Raw genomic sequence first — 18,164 nt, 5'->3', positions numbered from 1 at the left:
TTATCACTTTATGCATAGGTTCACACTTCATATATATATATGTACACACACACTATCATGTAACTGAACACCTAACAAAATAGTTCTATTAGTTCTGTTGAATTATTTTCTCATTTTATCCAGTAACATCTCTCAAGATAGTAAATTTAAAAGATGCACTGGCTGAGGGATCATGGTTGCACAAGATGTTTTTGTTTTTCTGTTATGAAAATAATTACAAGACAGGCAAAGTTATGCTGAAATAAGCCTGATGAAATTCAGACAGTGAAGGGCAAAATTTGGTGACTACTGTACCTAAGAGCTTTGTTTTGCTGCATCTGAAACAGCTCCTGCAGTGGACTCATTTTCCTATTAGTTATGTAGGGCAGGTGTAGGCAAATTAAGCATTTCTTGACAGATGGAAGCAGCAGTATTTTAGTGCATGATTGATATTGGTCAAAAATGAAAGCAGTAAGAGCAGGCATTGTTGTGCCATCCGTTGTGTGTTTTAATAGCCCAACTCCACCTAGACCTGTGCCAAACAAGAGGGAAGGATTTATGGGACAGGCAGGCAAGCAAAATATTAGGCTTTACAGCTCCCAGTTCAAATGAAATTGCTTTTCTGTAACAAGCCTAAATTGCTTTATAATTTTTTAAGGTAGAAAGATTCTACTGAAACCAGCATGATCCTTACTAGTAAATCAGATTACTGACTTTGGCTGTATCAGTAATGCTACAAAGAAACTATACTATTCTTTTTACCTTTTTTTTTTATTTGCATTGTAGATGATATCTTCTGACCGTCGTCTACATTAAGTAATAGTACAGCTTTTGTAAAAATGGATTTCATAGAGCAATGCCAGCTAATTAAGCCTTTAGGTGGTTATGGTATCATGGAGTCATCCTATTTGTGGTAGATTCTCAAAAAAACAAACTGCATTAGCAAGAAGGTCATAAACATAGTAACAGTTTATTATGACTGAATTACAGCCGAAGGAACAGAAGGACAGTTTCTGCCCAAAAGACAGACAAACATCAGTATGTACGTGCACAAGTACCTGAGAGGTTTAACAAAAAAACCATAAGTAGTAAGAGTTTTCAGCTGCATCTCTGGCCTAGAGATACTTCAAATACTTTCCTACTGACTGAGTACAACAGAAGAAGGAAAATAAAGAGCAAACATGCAGTAGTCTGTATCTTCCATGCCCTTGGAAACACTTCAGTTTCAATTTGATGTTCTTTGTCATTATGACTTTTTTTTGTGAACTGCTAAATGAAAACATTTTCAGTGCAACACTTGCATGGGTATGTAATTAAGACACCAGAACAGCTGACCGGGTTTACCAACTGGAATTCAAGGGAATGTCTATGCTGCAAAATGAAGCTGGGCCAAATTCCACTTGGAAGAGTAAGGCACTTGCTTTTTACCCACACAGTTAGACCTCTGCCTGAATTTAAACTCTTCCTCCCTAGTCAGTGATCCAACTAAGTAATACAGAATTAAGTCTGACTCTCTGCTTTACTTTCAGTGAACATCGAATGTCCAATTGTACTGTACAGTCTGTATTTTTTAGCTGCTTTGGCTGTAAGTTCACTCTGCTTGAGAGGACATGTGATCCTGCCTAACAGCTGAAAAGTTACGTTTTTACCAGTCCACCAACTACCATTCAGTTCTATCTGGCAGTAATTCTGGTTTGTTGACCTTTGTCGGGCTGTACTAGTATTAGCTTCAAAACAGTTGCTTTGCCTCAGACTATAGCTGTCACTCAATAGTTCTCATAAGGTTTCAACTGAGAAATACTGAAAGGTGATTTATGTGAAGGGAGCCCTACAGTACCTTATATGTAGTTCTGTTTGTTTCATTTACTTTTTTATTCTGGCACATTCTTTGTATTTGAGTGCATAGTAGGCTTCCGTTGTTTTAGGTCAGCACCTTCCTCTGGCTGCAGTGAAGAAGATATGGCAGAAAAAATGCTGCAGTTCCATCCTCTGGTAGAAAACTGAGGAAATCTCTTAGGTCCAGTTCCATTGCAACAACTGATAAAGTTTCTGCTCAGAGGAGAGGAAAAAATTCTTGTTTAGGTATTTCCGGTTTAGTACAAAGAAATGAAAAAATATTAACAACATCATTACTAACTGAAGTCATCAAATTATCTAAATATTGCAACTAGAATGACAGTTAAGACACACCAATTTGGGAGCAAATACAACTACATGAAATCTCAAAAATAAACTGAAATGATGTCTTAGGTTAAAACTATATCTTGACTCAGCAGGTCTAAATGGGGCACTAATGCTTACAGCAGTCTGATCTAGTACTTCACATGTTTTGTATCAAATGCAATGGAAGCCCTGGGAATCTGTACTAGTACCCTAACACAGCACTATCTGTAAAACGGCATGTTCTGCGAGCAGCCTCTCAGACCAGACCAAGCTGTTTTAACATAATCTTCTTAACTGATTACAGCACAGCAATCACATGAAAACAATGCTACCACTAGAAACTAGAGTTTTATGACAGGGCATGGTGACATGTGCTGCTATTTTTCTGCTCTCTGGCATTACATTGATTTTTAAAGAATATGTGCTTTATTCAATCTCTGTATTCTGTCAAAACAAACACACTGGCCCCTCAGCTATACATGGTATTAATAATGTCCTGTTAACATGTAGCAATAGGACTGTATCAACTACCAGGGTTTGTTTCTTCCCTTCAAGTAGTAACATATTGTGGATTTTTTCACTCTGTGACCTGATCATCAATACACACTTGAGTGCTGACTGGGTTATCAATAGCGGCCTGTTAGCTGTCATTGCATAGAATCATATAGTCACTTAGCCTAGGACAAAACCCCAACCAACCAATTACTATCCATTAGCTCTATTTAATAAGTTTTTAATAGTGTCTGTTATTGACCTATATAGAAACAGTATGATTCCAACAATTTAACTGGTTTTAAAACAAAATTAATGCTATGATTTTTATATGAGGCAACACACTGTACTTTGCAGAATGCTGTGATAAGAACTAGAAAGCCTGCTGAGCTGTATTAGCTTTAACTATAGAAAAAGGTCCCCTTTTCCTTCCAAATTATCACATCAGTAGTCCTTAGCCTGAAGAGTATTTAGAATGTCAGATGACATACAAAGGCTTCTGGAGTTGAGTTGCAGTTCACTGATTTACCTTTCAGTGATGAAATAAAAACAGGGCAGTCATTTCCAGTAAGTCTAGCTCTCTTGCAAAGTTCAGGAAGCAGCTTGTTCCACCATACAGCCTAATCCAGACAAAACCCACAGCAAAAGTGTACATTAACAAAAACTACAATTAAGAGTATGAAAGACATGCTAAATATACACTGAGCTAAGCTGTGTACAAATACAGGTAGATTATGATGAACTTATTAGTTTACACACTTCTTTGACATGCAGTGGTTTTGCAGGTGATTCAGTTTTCAGTCCCAACTTTTTCTACTCAAAAACTTTTACACAGCGCCCCTTAGTGTCTCTGCATATAAAAGGTTATAAACTAAAAATACCACGTAATTAGCAAGACTAATGCAGTCAGAAAATCAAGGATTTTCCATCCAAGTAACTCCATGCAAAGTGGTGAACAGCATTACTATAAACACTGCTCTGTTTCCTAACCTAATCTGTCAGCTTTCAACAGCTGTAGTAGTGAATTATGAATTTTGTTGATAAGACTGGAGAGGGAAAAGAATTTCTTTCCTTTTTTAAATGTGATTAACTGTTTTCTTCTACCTGAATTCAGAGTCTGTACTGCAGCATCACATTCAACTCTAACTAACGTGGAAATAATAAAAAAAGCTATTTTCAGATCTGACTAAAAAGCACAGATCTGGTTTGGAAGGGGGGTTTTATTCTAGTATGGCCATCTGGCAGATGATCACCTTTGGTAACTCTGGCCAACAAAACTGTGTGTGTACACTTAATTGAGTAGCTGTGATGGGCAGTGGAGTGAACTTCTGCGCTTGTGGAACACTGGAATAAAATTAGGTACAAAATAAGTAGAGGCCCAAGCGGAAAATGGGCCATAAAGAACAATCCACTAGTGCACCAGTACCATTCTGAGATTATAGTATCAGAAGATGTCACTAGAACACAGGAAGAGCGTATTTAAGTGTTTTTATTTGAAGGACTATGTTCTTTTATCAGTTATCACCAAATTTTCACATTATGCAACACTGTCAAACAATTTAGAACACCAATTAGTGAGAAACTAGCTAGTTCTTCATTTACAATGGACAAAGATCATACTACTCTCCCTTTTTAAGGCACTCTGCCATATGAAAAGACTACGCTTTAAATCTACTAGTCACAGAAGAAACTGGGAAAAAATAATACTATTAAAATCAGTGGGAACTGAGATACGGAATTTAAATGCCAAGCAAGAACTTGAAAACAAGCTTAGCAATTTAGTTTGTTTGAAGCTGGTCTATTTGATCCATCCAGAGTCCATCCATATACAAGAAAAAGAAAAAAACCAAAAAATACTGAGCAACTTTAACAAAAGTAGCTCACCCGATTGTCATCTTTCAGCTCATGCTGAGCATATAAAACAGCTGCATCAGGACACCTTTCAAGAAGCTGGTCAATGGCTTCCTCATATTTGCCTAGGTGAGTATTGCAGAGAACATGGATCGTGAGGCCAACATTGCCATCCTCTGTCAGAGGCTCCAAGATAGGCAGAACTGAAGCTATGTTGATTGACTGACTACATAGAAGAGACTGCAGACAAGAAGAAAACGTATTGTTTGGATTTAAGACAAACTTTGCAAAAAAAAATGCTAACTCTAACCTTAGAACAGAAGCCTTTACTTATTAGAGTAATTCTGAAATACTATTTCCTTTAATAAATGCTACTGAAAACCAATACAGCCAGTTCAAAGTGGACTGCAAATATAATTATTGTCAACATATCTCTTCAGTATTTTTTTTCTGCTATCATTTTAATGGGCCTTTTAGTTCAACTTGGATAACCTGGGGGGGGGAAAGAGAGGTAGGGGGAGGAGAAGCAGAAACTGCTCAAAAAAGTTGTTTATACATACATGAATATTTGCAGAATGGATCTAAACTGTAAACAGTTAAGATTTAAAGGTTTCATACCTGTAATTTTGAGGTATATTCACTGTAATCTTTAGCAGATGGAGATCCCATTGACATTATGAAAGTTACCCATGGGAAAATCAACCCAAAATGATTACAGGAGTTTATCTACACAAGAAAAAGTCAAGTTGCAATAGAAGAAGTATTTCTGTTAGTGACAGTTCCATCTGAAATGCACCACAAGTGAAGAAAATTCAGAATAATGTCTACTCTTTCTTCTGGTTCATACAATTTAGTAACAAATAAACTGGAATCTTCTATTTAATTCTGTATTTCAGATTTCCCATTCAGAATATTTTAAAATTAATCTTTCACACACTTTTTTCATTTAGTCAGCTTTGCAAAACTACAAACACTCAACCTGACAAGCGGCCACCATTTCATTTTAACCCTTACTTCTATCCAGAGCAGAGGTTCCAGTTGGAAGTATATTTGAAATATACCCAAAGAGCAGAGTCCCCAGAGCCTGCAATACCTATCTGGTAACTGCACACTAACTTACTTGCTTTCATTCTTGCTTCTAAGCATCTAAGAGATAAACTGTCCAGATCTAAAATACTAAGGATAACATTTGGACAATATTTGGAGGTACAGTGTGGTAGTAAAACCTCCTCTGAGTGGCGTACTTACCAGATCCTCTGTTGTTTTCAGTGGCTTAGTCTCAGGAAATTGCTTCTTCAATATTCTCAACACATACTGAGAAGTAAGCCTCAGTAAAAGCTCCTGAAGTATTTCTTCCTGAGAGCACACTACAAGAAGAGCTTCCCAGAAATCTACCAAGAGCTGAGGAATAGTGCTTTCCTTGTTACCACACAACATCTAAGAATAAAACCATTAGAAGACAGCAAGTTAACACAGAGTATGGTAATTATTTAGTAGCAGAAGTTAGAAGAGGCAGGAGCGACAGTTTTTCACTCTTACTAGAAGCAGAACTTTGGTTCCTTTTTTGTCTTATCATTCTGCATAATCCAGTGCTAGGCAAAGTAAAAAGTTCGTGGAATGCTTTTAAGCTAATCAATTCTAAATGATAGATTTGTTTCATTTTCCAAGATTTACTCCACTGTCAGAAATGCCAGCATACTGTCAGCAACTATTTACAGACTGCTAATTTGGAGCATTTTCTATATGCCAACAGCCAAGCAGGTGCCCTCAAAAGAAGATTCTAAAGGCCATGATAAGAGATTCTGTGTAGCTCAGCTGGTTGTAATGGTAGGATCCACAAGGGAGATTCTTTAAGGTCTGGCATGACAATGAAAAGGATCATTACTTGGTTTCAAACTGGCTTTAAATAATAACACTTGTTCCAATTTGACCTTCATGACTTGGTATTTTTGATACTGGTTATTTCACAGTAACACATACAGAACTGCAGAATACCTACGCTGAAGAGTACATTATTTTAACCCAAACAATGTTATTCATTGTAAATAAAAAAGGTTTAGTCCCAGTCTAAATAAAGAAAACTTCAGTGATACCAGAAAACAATTCTATTTATCCTTCTTCTTATAAACTGCAGAGATTCCACTCTTGTTTCAGAAATTCATACAGAACACCAGAACATTCTATGCCTTCAAACTGAAGTCTGAGTCTTTAGAATTATGTTTCAATCATAATGATTTCTTCAGAAGGAGCTTATGGAATGATTTATCTAAATTTTGTTAAATGTTACTAGCCTTAGGAAGACAAATTACTAAGAAGTCTTTCAATGGCATCAGGGTATTCTGACATCAGGGTATTCTGCATTCAAATGACAAGGTCAAAACAAAAAACTTCAATCATTTTTTTCTTGATTTATCCAGTATTTCTTTCCAGAAGGTCCTGTTTCTGACTCTGCAGGCATCTATCATGAGCTCATCTCCCAGTCCTCATGTCCCTCTTTTTGAAGAAATGCTGAAAGGTGAGTAAAGGGGCAGCCATGGCTGCTTTGCTTACCCATATCACCATTATGAGAAAAATAGAAGTAAAAAATGATCACAGGCCAACCTTGAAAAAGGTATCTGCTTCCTCTAGTTCAATTTTACTGTTCTCATGTAAAGCCACAGTGGCAGCCACCAGCAAACCAGGTTGTGTCTCCTTCAGGTGAACAGCAAATTCAGTTGGCATAACAATTCCTTCCTTCCACTGTCTCAAGAGCTTTGGTTGCCCGATGAAGCCGCAACCCAGGACTGTCTACAAACACAGTCAGATAGAAATCATGTAAAGAATTCAGTCCACATGACTTCAACCCAGCAAACTCAGTATTTCCTCAAGCAGTGAAGTTTAGACAGATTGAAATGAAGGAAAGTCAAGGGAAGGAAATAAATCCTTTCTACAATTTATAGAATAGCTCTCCAGAGACTGAGCTCCAAACCACATGCCAGAGCAGTGACTCTGAGCAAGAGGCCAGCTACCTGAACACTGAAAGCAACGTGCTGTTGAAATGCGGAGTTACTGTGCACATAAGACAGATCTCACTATGAAATCCAAGACATTCAATACACACGGGGTTGTGGAAAATCACTGGCTGAAATATCAACAGACTACTTTGCTACATTTCAGTAGACTGCTCTTGCTATCGAATTTTATTTTGAAAATACCCCTGAGATAATGATCAAAACATGCAACAGTAAGTTTTTTTTCTGGGTATCTGGGTGCTTTTGAAGGTAAGCATGACAAGATACTATTTCCACTTAGAAATTTTGACTTATTACTATTTCCACTTAGAAAGGCAGTAGGCAAATGATGCCTAAGTAGATTAAATGAACTATACAAGAAATATAAGGCAGACCTAGGAGGAAAAATCAATTTCATCCTGCTATGCAAACTATCTTTCCTTCATCTTTCTGAAATTGTTTTTTTCTACTTTGTAACAAAATGCTTTTTAAAGGTGAGGTGCAACAGAACATTTTTTGATAGGTCAGCTTAAAAAGAAGGGAAAAAAGCCCTACAAAAACCCAACACCAAAATGCCAACCACCTTATTCTCTAAATCACATTCATGCAGTGGAATGTGTAGGTTTGTTCACAACATGAAAGTTTCACTGGATCATGCTGCAAAAGCAGGTGGTGCTGAGTATCACTCGTGAAACAGCACTCCAGAGTTCCCCCTCTGCAATTCAAAAACTGCTAACTTTGAAAGCCCTCCAGGACTTCTACCGAAGCATGATATCTAACTTTGGAACAGCTATCAGTTTATTTTAAGAGTGTTTAGACCTCCAGTATCTCACTCTCAGGAGTCTGTATTCAGGCTCTGTCACCTTTTAATATTCAACAGTCCTGACCAACCTTAACAAGAAGTAATTTACAGACTGGTCCCAGTCTAAAACCACACGTGAACATCTGTGACAGAGATTGCTTCACTAACATTTTTCCCCAGTGATGTGGAATTCTTTGATAGCAGTGAAGTAGGTTCTGATCTGATCTTAAGAAGGGTTAAGTGCTATGATTCCACATAACATGGGGAACTATATACAGAAACTTTAATTTGTGTGCACCATTTTATAAGGGCTGTTTGCATACATTTTTTTCATGGGCATATTACATACTAATTATAGGTGCAGGGGTGTAAAAATGCTACTATACAACCCTGCCATAGTGCTGAAGAGCACTGGCTCTGCAGAGCTTGTGCTACACCCCAGAAAACAGCATTTAATTTAGCAAGAATTAACAGCTTCAAAACTTTCACTTACTTGGTAAGGCTTTGCCAAGACTACCCTACCTGCAGGGTGCACAGTGCAGTCCCAGCATATGCCAGCCCTACTGTAGTTAATTGCAAATATTCAGTGGAGCCTATACAGCTTATCGGGAGAAAGAGTAACTGGAAGTTTCTTTACTGTAAGATACAACTTAAAGCTAAATCTACTGATTTGGGCTTTGCAAAATGTGAATAGCTCATGCTTTCAGCATACTTTACCTCCTTACAGGAGTCCATCTCATGTTCATACATCGTCAGGTCTCCCATTTTCAGAGCCATGAAGGCTTTAGTAAGTGTCAGGACTACTGATGGCATAATCTTTTCTACTTTCTGAAGGTACTTTACAGCTGTCACTGGACATACGTTTCTCATGCAGGGGCTGCAGAGGATATGAGGCAGCTGCACAGGGTCAGCAAGACAGAATATTTGGAGAACTTTATTTGCTGATTCCTGCAGAAACAAAACCCATTTGACAGTTTAGACCTTTCCAGATATACATTCTGCTATGGCATATGAAAGTATTGCAGTTTTGTTTGTTGTTGCTTTGGAGAGGGGGAATACTGTTGGATTTTTTAGTTTTGTTTAGCAGACAGGTACAGTTTATATATAAAGTCATAGTGCCTTTCCTTCTTCTTTCCTCCCCACCAGTAAAAGTATAGGATCTCTAACCAGCAGTGATTCAACGCATATTCTGGGGTGGTAGGAGAACATCCACCACCACAGTGAGTTGGTTTAACCAAATTGTATGATTTGGCAACATTTACAGAAAGGGTTTGGGTTAGGCTTAGGGTTAGCGAGATGAGAGAAATTTGAGGCAAAGCTTTCCTAAACTGAAGTATCTCTGTGGGCAAGTGGGAACCAGATCATTAGCAACATGCATCATGATAGCCAAACTCATGTTGCTTGAAAACAACCCAAAGCAGCATAGGTGCTGCTTTCTGTTTTGACAATAAAAATTGGAGAATAAAAAATATGTGGAAAAAAAATGGTAAAATTAAATAAGCAGCTCAGCAGTTTCAAAGGGAATTTAATTAAAATTTTATATACAGTTCTTAAAATCAGAACTAAATCAACAGATTAAGAAAAAACTCAGCTTGTCCCTACCTCACTTAATTCTTCATTTAAGTCTTCATTAAGAGAGTGAGTTAAGTAAAATATAAATCCTCTCTCATACATCTGTATTTCATCACCTTCTGAAACTAGTCTCTTTAAAACTTCAGTCATGGATAAACCTGACATTCGGTAGTATGGCAAAGCAAGGTGGTAATCCTTTGTGTCAAACCTAAAGGCAATAGAGAAGGAAAAAAAAACCAAACCAAAACAACTAAAGGAAATACTTTTGCCATCACTGTTAGAACTGAATTAATATATCAAACAAGGCTGCAGACCCACTGGTATCTGCAAATACATGGCTCATATACACAGCTCAATGTAATATATTGTGTTCAATGACAATAAAGACAACAAGATACTGAACAGATTACTAGATGAAGTTGTTCTCATAGAACATAAAGATTTATGTATGCAATACTAGTGTAAAACGATAAAGAATTATTGATTTTAGTTTTAAGGTTACGTTACTGGAAACAAAAGCTCACCTATATCACTTTGTCATCTAGAACATACCTGCTGTAGCAGTCTCCTAAGAAGGCACAGCTTTCTCTGAATGCTCTTAGAATTTCTTCTTTCTCATCTGATTTAAAGAAATGAGGGTCCATTACAGCTGCTCTGACCAGTAAGTGAGCCTCACTTAGCAGATGGATGCAACTCTCAGTTTTTACATTTTCGTAAGTTTTACTATAATCTACCTAAAACAGACAGAGGATATACTTAGGCTGCTAGCAAAAAGTAAGAATACACAGGAACAGCATTAACAAGGGCAGCAGCCATATGAAATAGGATAGGGGCTGTTCATGAGAAATACATTATTTTGTACTTGGTAATGGCATGCACCAGAGGTTAATTAGCAGTACTTAATTTTAGTCACCAAACAACAAAAGCAGAAGATGGGCAATACCATTTCTCTGTAAAGCTGAATGGTTGAAACAGTGTTTATAATATACAAATTCCAACCAGGCTCTGACTCAGAATTTGTTCGTGATTTGATGCTGTCAGCCTTTCTGGAACTAGAGAGAAGGAGAAAAGTTGAGATTTCAGTCTCCAAATAAAAACTATGCGGCCAAAAAACATCACAAACTTCGTAACTTAGACGCAAAAATACTGGCTAAGTCTGTAATGCCTTCCTTTCTCAGACACCAACTATAATCTTTGGAACAACACAAATGGCAGAAGAAACTGTATTTTATACACAGAAAATAACAGTATTTTGAATCACCATTCTCCTTGCTGGCTTATCCTCATCATCTCCTGAATAATGTCTGTTCTAGGCTTTAAGAAATACTGGCTCAAGTAACTCTTCAATCAAGTATAGCTGTCCCAATTTTGTTAATTAACTGACTTTAATAAATGTGAATTCTGAACAGTTGTTTTAGTATGGTCGTTCAGCTGTTTTATGAGAGGCCCTCAAAAAAGAACAGGAATAGCAGTTCTCACAGAGATGACTCTAGCTACATGCATGCTTTAAGAATATCTTACGCCAAAATCTGATCCTTCTTTTGTCATGGATCACTATAGTGGTATTCATAACTTTTCTTGGAAATAACCCTTAGCCAAATGTAAGATATTTTCATTTTGTGTTACAACACATTTTGTGATCCTGTAGTTTCAAGCACTCCTACGAATTCTTGTTTCCTCAAAATAAATATTTCTTCTTCTCAGTAGCAGATAAATTTTTAGGAATGTTATTTTAACATTCCTTATAAAACTTAAATTTTTACAAACTTGAGTGAGTTACTTTATTAATTTCAAGCATCTGTGACACTACCCTTATTTCTTCTAAGTCAGTTAATATAGTAGAATGGAAAAAAATAAATGCTTGGTTTCTGTTCTCATGCACTAACTAGAAATTATCTCCACTTTTTCGAAAGGAACCTCTCTTCAACTCCAGCACCCACAAACTGAGCACTAGACACAGAGCTACAAAACAACCATCTCCCCCAAAGACACAAATCCTTACAGCATCTTTCTTGTAGGCTTTCTTCTTTCAGTAATATCTTCTGTGTCCGCCTTAGTCAAAAGAATTATATGGTTTTTGAAATGACAGATAGCTCTTGGTCCTATAAAAAGCTGCATTCTTAATGTGCAGACATCCAGTGTGACAGGCGGACAAGCCTATAAAGGGAAGTGATTGTTTTGTAATTTCAGTTAGTATGTACTTTGAGTCTTTAAATGAAAAGTAAAAAAAATATGAAGAGGTAACCCTTTTCCAATGACGCTAAAAACATTTGCTGGCTATACTATCCTTAAGTGCTTCACTTATGAATAAAAATAATCACAAAACTATGTAATAAATCATTTAACAATGGGTAAATAAAAAATCATTTCACTCTTCAAAGCAACTGCAGTTTTAGCTGTGTGTCTCAAAATAATAGACCCTGAGGGAGATGCCTTATATGGAAAACTTAGTACAAATCAGTTTGAATTTGGCCAAGTTGTAAAAAATTACCTGATATGGTTATAATAGTCTTGATTTCAGTTGCTAACTGGTAGCAGAGACTGTTCAGGTGTCTACACTCCTCTTACAAAAACTGTTTTTTCAAGGATACTTGAGAAACATCATCAGTTACAATACAGGAAAACTTTACACTTCATTCAGATTTATACAGCAAAGCATAGAATTTAGTTTAAAAATATACATGACTATAGCTTTTGATGTTTTTGAAAACACAGCACTAATGGCATAGAATCTTAAACAGCAATAACGGATTGTGTCATTGAGACATTTGTAGACCACTACAATATAATATGCCACAGACTGAGGTACTTATTTCTGATGGTATTTTAAAGGTTCAGCTAATAGAAACTAATGGGATTTCAGAAGGAAACATAAGAAAACTAAGTGCCATACTACTGCCCCCACCTTCACAGTCGTATCAATATATGGATCCTCATCACGAGCTGCTGCTGCACTGCACCGTACTGTGAAGCACTGCAGGTTCTCACTAGAGGGAAAAATGAAACCACAACGATGAAGGAGAAAAAAAAAGACTTGCTCAAATCAAGTAGCCAAGGCTATAGAGACTCAGATCTTTTTCCTTTGTAGAAATGGGCCTTGAATGAGCATGCAAAAAAGGCAGCAGAATAGAAAAACAGTAATACTACCAGCAAAATCATAAACCTTGTACCTTGTAATGACATGCAGGAATTGTGGAGTGAGAACTGCCTGCTCTGACTTCTCTGAATATTGGTACGTAGAAATCAGTTCTACCAACTTCCCAACAGAGTAGAGATATCCAGCATGAGGCAAAGAGAAAAAGCAAAAGAGACTCAGTAGTTCTTTCTTGATCTCAGTTTCCTCATGGGCTGTCACAGAACTTCCTAGATATAACAATAAGAAAAGCATTTTATATACCTCATAAATCAAAACCTAGAAATTCCTTTGCAAGCTTGATACCTAAAAGATACTATCAAACCTGCCCAGGCTGTAGACTTGTTTCATTAGTAGCTAGTGAAGAGAAAAAGCATTATATGAAGACCAGTGTGCAGGCTGGATCAGTGCACAGGCTGCAAATGTGTATGCCATGTTATCTCATTTGGAGGCATTTCTAACAAAAGTGTGACTGTACCACCAAGTGAAGACATTCTAGAGAGGTCACCACATCTGCGAGGCCTGTCAGATTCATTACAAATAAACATCCATGGATTGAATGATCAGCATGATCTCGGACAACTACTTGTGAGCTGGGATGAATGGTCACCCAGAGCTGCAGCTCACCAAAATACGTGTCCTCACTTAAGGGAAAGAAAGACTGGAAATGGCATAATTTATTTATAAAGCCACTTTGGCAGGTAAATGCTGTGTTCACATTCTACAGACCCTCTTGTCAAAGTCAGTAAATAACAAGAGATCATAAACTAGCTGGAGTAATGTCAAGTAGCTCATTCTTTTGAGTCAAATGCAACTTAAATGAGACTTCACTACTTATCAGACAGGCAAACAATCACAAACTGGGTGAGCAGTTATGACTGATACCATACAGCATTAAATTTTTCCACAGGTCTGTTGTGGCTTGAGCTACTGTGATTAGTGAACTCCTAAAATCTGCATTCATCCCTTTAATTAAAGTCTGGAAAAAGGTAAACTGTATCTTAATGATTATTAAAGTTTACTACTCTGATTTCCACTGTTGACTAATGAGGGGCAGACTAATATCTTCTAATACTGAGGATAATTTTATTAGGCAATTTAAAAAGTGACTGTTCTGTGATGTAAAATGACTCAAGTGTTATAACTAGAGAAACTCATAAAAGCTGTTTTAGTCTCCCTCTTTTGGTGTGGCAAATTGGTATTTTAGTTCAAGGTTTATGCAGAACATGGAGAAACTAAAAGATTTTTTGTTAATAAAAGCTCAATTTAAATCATTGTCAAGGGAAGAAAGACTTAATTTAAAAACAAATCATACAGAAACGGTCTACAAAACAGAATATACAAAGACGCTCCTTCCATTCCCAGATCTCCTGTGACACAGGCCATAATGCATCCATGCATATCCATATACCTGTCTGGTATACAGGAAGCAGCTGAAGAGAGTGCAGCTTTGTCTCTTCACAAAACCCAAAAGGCGACTGGTCAGGTGTAAAACATCTAGAGAAAAAAATCCAAAAGAACACCACGGGACCTCTGTGAGAAATTATTATGAGCTACTCTGGACAAGTAAACAGCACTAGTTTAAAAGGCATAGCTGATGTTTTAATACTCAACAACAGGCACTTGTACTACTAATGTCATTAGCATGGCAATGCCAAGAAGCTCACAGCACAGCTAGGGATAATATGCTTTAACAATGGGTCAGGCCTGAAGTGGTTAGGCAGTTAGACTAGATTATTGTTGCAGATCCCTTCCAACTGAAATATTCCACTCTATTAAAAAAATGGGCTTTCTTTGGTATCACATTATTTGCTCAACACAAAAACCACTCCAACCTTATAAAAACCCCAGATGTCAATATGCCAGGATTTTAATTTCCACAAGATGTGAGCCACAGCTCATTTTGGTTTTGTGTAATGAATTAGCCTGTAAAGGGCAAAATACATTTGAAATACCTGAAAAGCAGATACCGCACTTGGAAGAGCTTTGTGTCTTCCGTAGGTAACTCTGTGTATTCCAGTGTGATGGGTATCTCACATAGCTTACTTTCTTCCCCAAGCAGTTCCGCTGGCTTCTGACATATGATGAACTCATCCAATTCTAGCTGCAAAGTATGTGTTGAAGAGCCTTCATTTTTCACACCTTAATAAAGAAAATGCTGTATTAACTGTTCAAGCCATTCTATTTAGCAATAACAAAATTATATGACACAGTATCAATTAAATACTTCAATTACAGCTTCCTAACTAGCACTGGCTTCATCAAACCATGAGATTTTGGAAACACCTATGCTAGAAGATGAGAACAACCCTTTATTTAAGCCTCAACAATCTCAATACCCAAGAGTGAAAATTTCTGAAAGAACAGGTAAACTGTTCATTAGAAGGCAAGTCCAGGGCAACCTGTGCTGCAAAGGGGTACCCTCAAACAATGTTGGCTGAAGAGGTTTTCAGAAGGAAAAGTCAGCTATGATAGAAAGTTGTGTTATATTAAACTCACTTAAGTCCTGGACAGCAAATCCTAACAGCACTCAGAGTAATTTCAACTTTTCTTCTTAGTTTTTAGCAATAAAACCAGCTAGGCGCAGGACGCCACTATCTCAGTTAAGATTCATCTTCGCTCAATTAAGAACAATCCAGTTTATGCATTCCATTTTTTTGTTTTTGGTACAGTGTCCAGTTCAAAAATAACGTTCTTTTTTAAGTTTCTTCAATTATAAAGGAAGGATTTTCCTAAGGTTTGTTGGTATTTAGCTGATATTTTTGGAAACGTGGGAACTCATTCCATATGGATTGATTTTTTGCAATACACAGGAACTAAACTTATTTGGGTCTGTTTCTGGGATTTCTTGGATTCTAAGGCAAGCCCTGAATAACACAAAAGACTGAAAAAAGAGAATTTGCTGACACGTTGTTTATGCAGGTTCTGAGTCTTGTTAATGACAGTTACAAGAGCGCACATGCACTGCCACTGTGTGAGCCAACACTTGACTTCAAGGTTCATTACATGCTTCCTCCATTTGGCATCCCACTTGCCCCTTGGAAGAGACACAGTTATCTGGGCAGTGATACTAACACTAATTTTTCTGAACATAGCACACTGAACTACTACTGCTTTGGCCCATGGCAGCACCCCAAAACAGGGTCCTAATTCTATCTCTGTAGAGACTGCACTATCCTGAAAGTGCCTGCAGAATGATGGCATATTTTAAGAGTTACCTTCAACAGCAGGTGGTATAACTCTCCACGTACTAGAATATCCAGCTGGCAGTACTAACATGATTTGGAAATATTTTCTGAAGGGCAATTCTCTACTTTGAAAATAACACAAAACATAAGATTATTGGAAATAATAAAAAATAAAAAATATTTTTTTGTACTTACCTACATCCACAGGCTTTTCTAGTGTACTAAAGCTATGTGCACATTGCTCTGTCCTGTCTGCACTTTGCTGGACTAGTTCCAGTTTCAGGATCAGAACATCCAGCTCTGTTGTTATGGCTATATGTCTGGCACAAAATGCAATTTCAGCAGGAATGAAGTTATCAATGTGTAAAATTAAGGAGCGTTCAAAGTCTAACACAGTCAAATTCTGGTTTATAAACAGGTACTTCAAACAGAACATGACTAGTTTATTTTTGCAGCCCACAAGAAGATCTCCATTTAGAGGACAGCATGAAATGCAGAGTGGAGGATCTGAAAGTGGCATTTCCACAATTGACATCTGTTCTTTCAAGGTTTCACTGTATGACTCTTCCATCTTGTGACCAACCATCCGAACACAAACACGAGAACTCCCTGCAGACATGCATCTCCAGTTCACATATGCTCTCAGGAAAGTTGCCTTGTTTTTTTCTTCAATTGTCACAAGATAGTCTCCTTAAAAGAAAGCAGTGATAGTGATATATTATTATGGAATAGGTACAGGTTTTGAGCTCTTTACCTGCTATAGTACATTGCAAAAAAACATCTTAAATTGTCAGCTCTTACATGAAATTCCAAACCCCATTTTCACCAATTTTTCTCCAATGAAATCTGAAGTACAAGTTTCTTTGTTGGGTGGAACACACTTCACGCATCATTAAAAACAAAAGGACTTCTAGGTTTAGGTCCAGACTAACTCCCAAGTGAATCCACCTTTTGAACTGTGATTGTAGTTAAGGTGTTTTCCCCCTCAGAATATCCACTCTCAAGAAAATGTTCTGTAAAGAGCAGGGTAAGTCTTAAGACTCATGAAGAGCTGTGGGATCGACTGCACTGACCGCCCAACCCATGCTCTGAAATAAAAAATAAAAAGACGGCAAAACCCTCAACGTGCTGGCTTTGCACTTCTCACTAGCCCAAGGCCTCTCAGGCCGTTGCACAGCTCTCAGTCCTGTCAGTGCTTCCGCAAGCGCCAGTCCTGTGCCGCCCGGCCCGCGACAGCCAGCTTTTTGCTGGGCCTTAATCCCCTACATACCCACCTCCTCCGGCCCGCCGTCGTCCCGCCCAGTCCCGGCTCGAGCCAGCCCAGCCCGGCACAGACCAAGCACTTCCAACCCGGAGGAGAGCGCAGGCCGCTCCCCTGCTATGGAGGCTGTGGAAACGTCTGAGCCTCCCCAGCCTAGCGCTTTCGGACCCGGCAGCGAAGCACACTGACCTGTCTGGCTGTGCGCCATGCGCAGGACAGGACCAAGGGTGGCGAAGGAGCCTAGGGGCTCGCAGCGACCCTGGTCCCGCAGGGCGAACACCTCCACCCTGCAACTGGCCCCCGCGCTGGCCACGAACAGCACGTCGCGACCGCAACAGAAATGGGCCGGCTCTTGCTTGCAGGGCACTACTCGCTGCGACCCGAACGGGTGCAAGTTGTAAAGCTGCACCATAGTCCCTGAAAATCTGCGTTCCCGCCGCGGACAGAGCACGGGAGCACTCCCGGCGAGAGGCGGCTGCGGACCCTTCGCTTCCGCACCGAATGGCGACGGAGCGGCGCGCGCAGCGAGCTAAGCCGGCTCCCGGCCCGAGGCGAAACCGGGTAATCGAGTGGGAAGTGAACGTGTGCAGCGCAGGGACTGCATTCGCCGTCAGCGCACGTCTCGTCCTGTGAGGGGGCTGTACACATGTTTCTGTGTAGCGCCGGCGTAACTTCACATTAGCACGGTCGGGCATCCTCTAGTAGCTCAGTGTCTGGCGCGGGAAGCGACCTG

The 18,164-nt window shown here is 38.6% G+C and overlaps 1 protein-coding gene across 1 annotated transcript; it reads right to left on the bottom strand.

Moving 5' to 3' along the window:
- Positions 1-930: 930 nt before the first annotated feature.
- HPS3 (HPS3 biogenesis of lysosomal organelles complex 2 subunit 1) lies at positions 931-17,959 on the bottom strand. The gene is made up of 17 exons (XM_005141153.4): positions 17,621-17,959; positions 16,366-16,860; positions 14,938-15,124; positions 14,394-14,479; positions 13,020-13,212; positions 12,755-12,836; positions 11,852-12,006; positions 10,793-10,901; positions 10,402-10,583; positions 9,880-10,057; positions 8,995-9,225; positions 7,087-7,272; positions 5,734-5,922; positions 5,104-5,211; positions 4,519-4,725; positions 3,164-3,254; positions 931-2,028 (listed from the first exon to the last, which is right to left on the bottom strand). The coding sequence occupies exons 1-17, from the start codon at positions 17,841-17,843 to the stop codon at positions 1,901-1,903; spliced, it is 3,030 nt and encodes a 1,009-aa protein (XP_005141210.2). The 5' UTR covers positions 17,844-17,959; the 3' UTR covers positions 931-1,900.
- Between the last annotated feature and the right edge of the window lie 205 nt (positions 17,960-18,164).

This window comes from Melopsittacus undulatus, chromosome 6 (genome assembly GCF_012275295.1).
Source record: "Melopsittacus undulatus isolate bMelUnd1 chromosome 6, bMelUnd1.mat.Z, whole genome shotgun sequence".
Lineage (NCBI taxonomy): Eukaryota > Metazoa > Chordata > Aves > Psittaciformes > Psittaculidae > Melopsittacus > Melopsittacus undulatus.
This window is presented reverse-complemented; position numbering and strand designations above follow the sequence as displayed.